Genomic DNA, 7369 nt, shown 5'->3' with positions numbered 1-7369 from the left:
TTTAATAAGTCATTTAAACTTAAATTAGAAATAAATTAGCTTTTAAAAAAAATACTTTTATAACTTATTTTAAAAGTTCAAATTTGCTTAACTTATTTTGATGAGTTAAAGCAATGTAAAAACATATGTTGTCACAGATCATATAGGCTCCCTTTTTAAGGTGTAGTTAGTTATTTATGTGAAAGGGCCATAAGCCCACCACACAGCTGACCGCTTTTAAATATTTTCAAGGATATTTAGAGGAAAATGGATTGGAATTACAAGAAAATGACACAATGTGTGGAGAAGTGCCGTGATGAACTGATGATAAATGTTCAGGATTCGCTTCTATCACACTTTCAACTAGGGGCGGGTTTAGTCAACAGAACGTAGGCGCGCTCCCGTGTCGGTGTGTCCATATATGGTTCGTGACGTCAAACGCCGGAGGTTCCATTCATATAAAACCGATCCGACGGAATCCCCTTGGAGGAAATGTAGACTCAGGCACAGTAAGCAGGGTTTAGTAGGCAACCTACACCCCTGTAACATCCACATCCCAAATAAAAGCGGTCCTCCACATTTCACTTTATCGCTTCAACATGAAGGTCTCCAGCATAGACTGCCGACGCCTGAGGAAGATCATACGGAAGGAGAGTGGAAGTTGTCTCATTGTGGACTGTAGACCGTACTTCTCCTTCTCCAGCTCGAGCATCAGAGGATCCGTCAATGTCAACTTGAATTCGGTGGTGGTCCGGAGGTCCCGCGGCGGTCCGGTACCGCTACAGTTCGTCATCCCGGACGAGGAAGCTTTGTTTCGGCTCCGGGAGGGCAGTATCTCCGCGGTCGTGGCTCTGGATGACCGCACACCTCATTTACAAAAACTGAAGAAAGAAAGTATCGCTCAGATTGTCATTAATTCGTTGTCGCACTTGGCGAGTACCGCGAGCATCTGCTTCCTTAAAGGTGAGTGAAGAATGCTCGATGGTTCGACTGTTTTGTTTAAAGTTTTCTCAAGAGGACGTGTTCAAATATTTTTAACTTTAATGAAATTGTTATGTATACATTTAGACTGACGATGTCAGGCCAAAGCAAAAAAAAAAAAAAAAAAAAACCTTTTTTTTATTCTTAAATATGCTCTGAATTGTACGGAAATAATAACATTTTAATACCGAAACTAATAGGCTATGTACTTTTTGGATATATACATATATATATATATATACACACACACACACACATGTATAGCCTATAGATGTCTATAATGTAATTTCTGATTAAAATGAAAGGTTTTAGATCAAATAAATCAATTTAGAATCCTGACATTCTAAAAGTAAATAAAGAATTACATATATATTTAGGCTATATAGTACAATTATATACAATAAATAATAATGAAAGTGAATGTGAAATTTAAATGATACATTTTTATTATATAGGCTATATTATCATACAACACTTATAATTTTACATCAAAGTTCAACATTCACTGTTATGCTGTTGAATTAATAAGTAGTTTGATATAGCAGATCAAGCTTTTGTCTGGTTTTCAAGAGATCAATTCTAGTTGTGCGTCAAAGGACGGATGAGTCAGAGAGGGAAGTATACCAATACATTAATATTTATAGCTATACCATACCATATTATTACTCCTTCCAGTGATTCAAACGTACTCGGATTTTCTAATTGGCTTATTAAACAATGTGCAGAAAGAATGAAAGAAAGATTTTGAAGAATGAAAAGAGCTCATGAACACTCTCCCTTTGTTGGTGGGATTTGCTTTTTGCCTCTCACACTCTGATCAGCTTGATCTGCTACACGAGGAGCTCTTGATAAGGCGATCGACTCAACAATCCTTGAACACTCATAATAACTGCGCATTTCTCATTGCAGGAGGCTACGAGAGCTTCCATTCCCATTACCCCGAGCTTTGCACTGAAACCAAGTCTGTGGACCTGAGTGAAGACAAAAGCGAGAGAGGCGTCAGCAGTCACTGTGACAAATTGGCTTCTCACCACAAACCAGACTATGATCAGGTAAGAGAGAAGAAAGCAAACTGCTGTTTCCTCATTTTAACCCACTTCCACCGAAACCACTTCCCCTAAACTGTGGGAATTTCTGCAACAACCCCCCCCTCAAATATGAGTCGGAATACAAAGAACAGGCCATGTTGTCAATGATAATGCTTTATATAATATATAACACATATAAATGTGAGGTTATTATGGCTGTTGACAACCATCCGTCTATACCCAAGAGTCAAAGTTTCAAAGACACCCAGTGGACATCTGAGGTCCTTTTATGTCTGACCTTTGCTCATGCAATTCAAACAGTGCCTGTGCACCACCTGTTGGTCGTCCCTGAGAGTCTGAGTTCTGATATCTGTGTTTTATTGTCATTGTTCAGGGCCGGCCGGTGGAGATCTTGCCTTTCCTGTACCTGGGCAGTGCATATCACGCCTGTAGACAGGACTATCTCAGTGACCTCCGCATAACAGCGCTGCTGAACGTCTCACGCAGGGACTCTCGGCCCGCCAAAGGACAGTTCGACTACAAATGGATCCCGGTGGAGGACAGTCACACGGCAGACATCAGCTCACACTTCCAGGAAGCCATAGATTTTATTGGTAAATATTGTATATGTACTATTTTATATATGTGTGTGTATATATATATATATATAGAGAGAGAGAGAGAGAGAGCGAGAGAGAGTCAACATCTTTAATGTTATGTAAACGTCACACGTAAAACCATTCCCAGAATTCAGCACTGACCTATAGATAGGACAGCTTATTTCAGGTCGTTTAAAAATAAGACTTCCTCTGCCTCACTAACACATAATTTCCATAATCTGACCTGAGTCCCTTTACTTACACCTACAAATTCCTTGATAAACTTGTGTTCTGGGAAATGCAATTAAGAGCAACTCATGCAGAAACAAATAAGATGAAACATGTACAGTGATAAATGGACGCGTCACTGTGAGTCACGGGTTAGACTAATCCAAGATCTTTCGTATCATAGGCGTGGCCAGTGTGTCAGTGGATGAGTCGATGATTATTTGTTATAGGTGTGTGTGTGTGTGTGTGTGTGTGTGTGTTCTATAAAAAATGTGTTTTGTAGGTTGTGCACTGCTTTATTATCAGGTAAATGTGTTTACACAATGATTTGACAGCGTTTAAAGTCTGAAATGGAAGCTGCTATAGTCTTTTCTTCTCTTTGTGACGTATAAACGAGTGAAAAAGCTTCTCGAACAGGAAAAAATGTAGGACGGGACTTGATTTTGTCCATTGGGAATTGGTTGGATGGTTGTGGTCTGCTATTGGTTGATCTCATGTGAGTGACAGGTAGCCCCGCCCTCGCACCAGTAAACGCATCATCAGAGAAGAAACTGCATTGTAATATTTATAAAATTCAATTGTCGGAAGGCATTACAGTAATGAGGGAAATATTCGACACAATATCTTAGTGGTCCTAAAATAAGCCTAATTTTCTTGATGTAAAATATAAACATACACTGTAAATATAAATATAAATGTTTTGTTCATTTTGATTTTGGGGTGAAATATACTCTTCACGTTGGTTTTGTGAGACTAAAGCTCCCTGTGTGAGCTGTTCAAATTGCAGTCATCCTGTCAGTCAGTGTCATATAGCAACATTTATTTTACATTTACCTGAATATAGACAATAATACGTAATCATTTGGTCTCTCGCAGGAAAGCGATAGCAGTGAAATGAAAGAATAATCCATGGAAAGCGTCGGCTAATGAGTGTGTGGTAATATTTAGGCGCATTAGCGAGTGTGATAGTCATTATGACGCCCACAGCTCGGCCCCGCTCCGCTCCAGATGGGCTTCAGGCGTGATTCACACCAGCAGGTTTTGCTTTAAAGAGACCTGCAGCGAGGGATCTCGCATGAACACGCGCAACACTTCCCTGTGTGTGTGTGTGTGTGTGTGTGTGTGTCGTTGAGAGAAATAAGTCTGGTATCAGTATTGAATTACAAAGAAATACGCAATCTATGCTTTAATGGTGTGAGTGTGTGAATATATGGATTTATGACTCAGAACCTTCAAGGTGGAAATGAAACTGATATGACATTATGATAAAAAAGGGTCAGGGAGGAAATGAGTTAGCGGAGCGATAATGGACTGTATATATCAGAAAATGACTGTGAAAAGATAACCAGATGATTATTTTACTCCTTCTTGCTAACAAATATGCTCAGATATACTCAAAATAGGTGGTTTTCCCCCAAAAGTCTGAACATTTTGTCCGCTAAACCGCTACGGAAAAGTACGTTATAGTATTCGTTTTGTTGTCATTATCATGTCCCTTCACTGCCATTCATAAATCCTCTCCCGAGGCCTCATGGGATAGTAAAGTGTCCATCGAATGCACACTTCAGAATCTCGCAGGAAAGAGTAGGTCATCCGGGTATTTTTTGCCAACTCTTTTATGAGTACTGTGATACTTCTTTGGTCACATATTGTTTTTCGCCTACTATATAGTAGGGAAGTATGCGATTCCAGATGCAGCCAATGAGTTGTTCGTTTGAGTGTTCTAACCAGCCCAGCATAGCAACACTGGCTCAACCAATGGCATATGTTTGGGGCGTGGCTTAGTTGCTTGAGTGGCAGATGAGGGGCTTGAATTGGGAAACTTGTTTGAAAACAGTAATTGCTATTCTGCAATTAGCTTTTCTGACTTTAAAAATAAAGTCTGACTTGAAGCTTGACTTAAAAAAACATGCTGTTATTTCAAGAGCTTTCATAATGAATTCATGTTCTTTTCTCTCCACAGAACGTGTGAAAGAAAAGGGAGGTAAAGTGCTGGTCCACTGCGAGGCTGGAATCTCTCGTTCTCCCACCATCTGCATGGCGTACATCATGAAAACCCAACGGTTGCAGCTGGAGCAGGCTTTTGAGGTCATCCGAAAGCGGCGTGCCATCATCTCGCCCAATTTTAGCTTCATGGGTCAACTACTGCAGTTCGAGTCGGAGGTGGTTTCTTCCACGCCTCCATCCATCACTCCTGCCGCTCAGGAGACGCCCACCTTCTTTAGTGGTGACTTCACACTCGAAACTGAGAGCTTCAAGTCCTCGGTTTTCACCTTCCCTACCTCCTTCCTGACACCAATGCCCATCCAACCATCGGTTCACCAGTTCAAACTGAGTCCAATAACTGCGCTGCCTTAAAATGGCTGCCGACTCACTGCAGTCTCAGTGTACTTGAAAAATAAAAGGATGAACAGAACAAAGCAATGGACTATCACAGGGAATAAAAATGTTTTCATATTTAAAAAAACAAAATCATGGAAGACAGTGGTAGCTTTTTGATTTGTTTGCCTTAGAGAAAACCACTGCACAATGATTACACTGCAATACCTGCCTTAGCTTGATGATGTTCTGTCTATCAACAGCGCCAATGGGCAAATTAAATTATTGTTTTTTTTAAACAGTTTCTTTTTTATGAATTGTGGATCTGTTAATAAACGTTTTTACAGTGTACATTTTGTTCATGGTGTTGGCTTATTACCAGCAGGTATGATTTACACTCCTCTACACACACGTTTTAAACACATTCTGCAGATATTCCCACAAAACCAGTGCCAGGTGAAAAAGACGTACTATTAAATGTATTAAAAATGTACTAGAGTATGTTTTTAGTACAATAAAAATATACTATAATACTTTTTAAATAAATGTAACAATACGTCTTTTTCACCTGGGGAAAGTCAACAGTAATTCACAGAAACATGCTTTTGTCATGAAAGGAACTATATACCACCCTATGCAATTGTTATTATACTGACAGATAGGGCTAAAATACCCTCATGAAAAAATATGAGCTTTAAATGAAAATTATCCCATAATTTACTCACCCTCAAGCCATCCTAGGTGTACTATATGACTTTATTATTACAGCCAAACACAATCGAAATTATATTAAATAATACCCTGGCTCTTCCAAGCTTTGTAATGGCATTGAATAATCCAGAGTTTTTGAAGCTCAAAAAAATGCATCCATCCATCATAAAAGTAATCCATATGTCTCCAGGCAGATAATAAAGGCCTTCTGGAAGCGAAGCGATGCGTTTTTGTAAGAAAAATATAAATTTTTATAGATTTATAAACTATAATCACTGGCTTCCGGTAACGGCCGTACGCGAGTCGAGTTCCGGACGAAGAGTGACCTCTGACCCAATGCATGATATCTAGGAGTAGTGTAAGCTTTGGTGAGAGTAGAGTGAGTGAACAATCCCTTTAAGGAGCCATAGTTTAAAAAAAAGACACAACAGTGACCTCTGCTGTGATAAATACTGCATCAGTATAGATATATACTGTATATAGCCTACTAACATATACCTTTTAGTGGAACATAAGCCCCTTTTCACACCACATAAAAAAATAAGGCAAATTTAGGCCTATTTCAGTCCACATTTAAGATGCACGTCAAAAGTAGTTTTGGCACCTTAAAAACATTTTCCTCAACAAAAATAATTTGCAATAAAGACTCTTGTGATGCAATATTAAAATATAGCGCAAAAAAAAAAAAAGAAGAAAAAAATAGACTTTTGGCTTCATAAAAGTTCTGCACGCAGGAACACAAACCAAAACTGACTGAATCCAGATCCAGATCAGACGAGAAGCAGTTTGGATTCTGTTCTTCTGTGTAGACTGACTGGATATTAATGTAAATATAATGTAAATAATGTGGATAATAATATAATAATAATAATGTGGATCAGATCATTCTAAAATAATGATCACCATTTCATTATCATACTATTTTAAGATAAATACTCAGTGTAGTAACCCAGAATGAATTGTGTGCTGCAGTTATGCAGGAAAGTTTTGTGTGAAAGAAAGATTTTGAATTATTTCATATTCATGTGACAGCTACTTAGCTAAGTCATAAATATATAACAGCTTCTTAGTCGGAATTATGACATTAAAAGTGTCATAATATGAGATATTATGAAATTATGATGTCATAATTATGACTAAATCATAATTATGAGATTAAAAAGTGTTGAATTCTTTACCATAATTATGACTGTTCATGCCTAATGTAGACTTGTATGTAATAATACCGACTTAGTATGTCATTCTTATGACTCTGAATGTCATAATTTTGACTTTTTATGTCATTATACTGTAACTGTACGATCAACTAGTTTATACAGTCTATGGATCATAATCAATAGTTGTTTTCTTATGTGGTGGAAAAGGGCTTCCATACTTTTCTGTGAAATAAAGAAAATGAAAATAAAGAAAAATTTAATAAAAATGAAAAAGGGATTATAAATAAATGAAACAATACAATAATATCAAGAGTTTATTCTACAGCAGCTGTCTTGGCGCCCAATCTCTTCCACGACGGACTAATCT

At 38.0% G+C, this 7369-nt stretch overlaps 1 protein-coding gene across 1 annotated transcript; it reads left to right on the top strand.

The window, feature by feature from the left end:
• The first annotated feature begins 449 nt into the window (after positions 1 to 449).
• Positions 450 to 5485, top strand: dusp5 (dual specificity phosphatase 5). Its single transcript, XM_082137895.1, has 4 exons — positions 450 to 942; positions 1870 to 2012; positions 2383 to 2602; positions 4779 to 5485. Exons 1-4 carry the CDS (start codon positions 579 to 581, stop codon positions 5171 to 5173), a joined length of 1122 nt encoding a protein of 373 aa, XP_081994021.1. The 5' UTR covers positions 450 to 578; the 3' UTR covers positions 5174 to 5485.
• Positions 5486 to 7369: the final 1884 nt, after the last annotated feature.

The sequence above is a fragment of the Leuciscus leuciscus genome, assembly GCF_965113295.1.
Source record: "Leuciscus leuciscus genome assembly, chromosome: 15".
Taxonomy (NCBI): domain Eukaryota; kingdom Metazoa; phylum Chordata; class Actinopteri; order Cypriniformes; family Leuciscidae; genus Leuciscus; species Leuciscus leuciscus.
The sequence above is the reverse complement of the archived record's forward strand: the minus strand, read 5'-3'. Positions and strand labels throughout refer to the sequence as shown.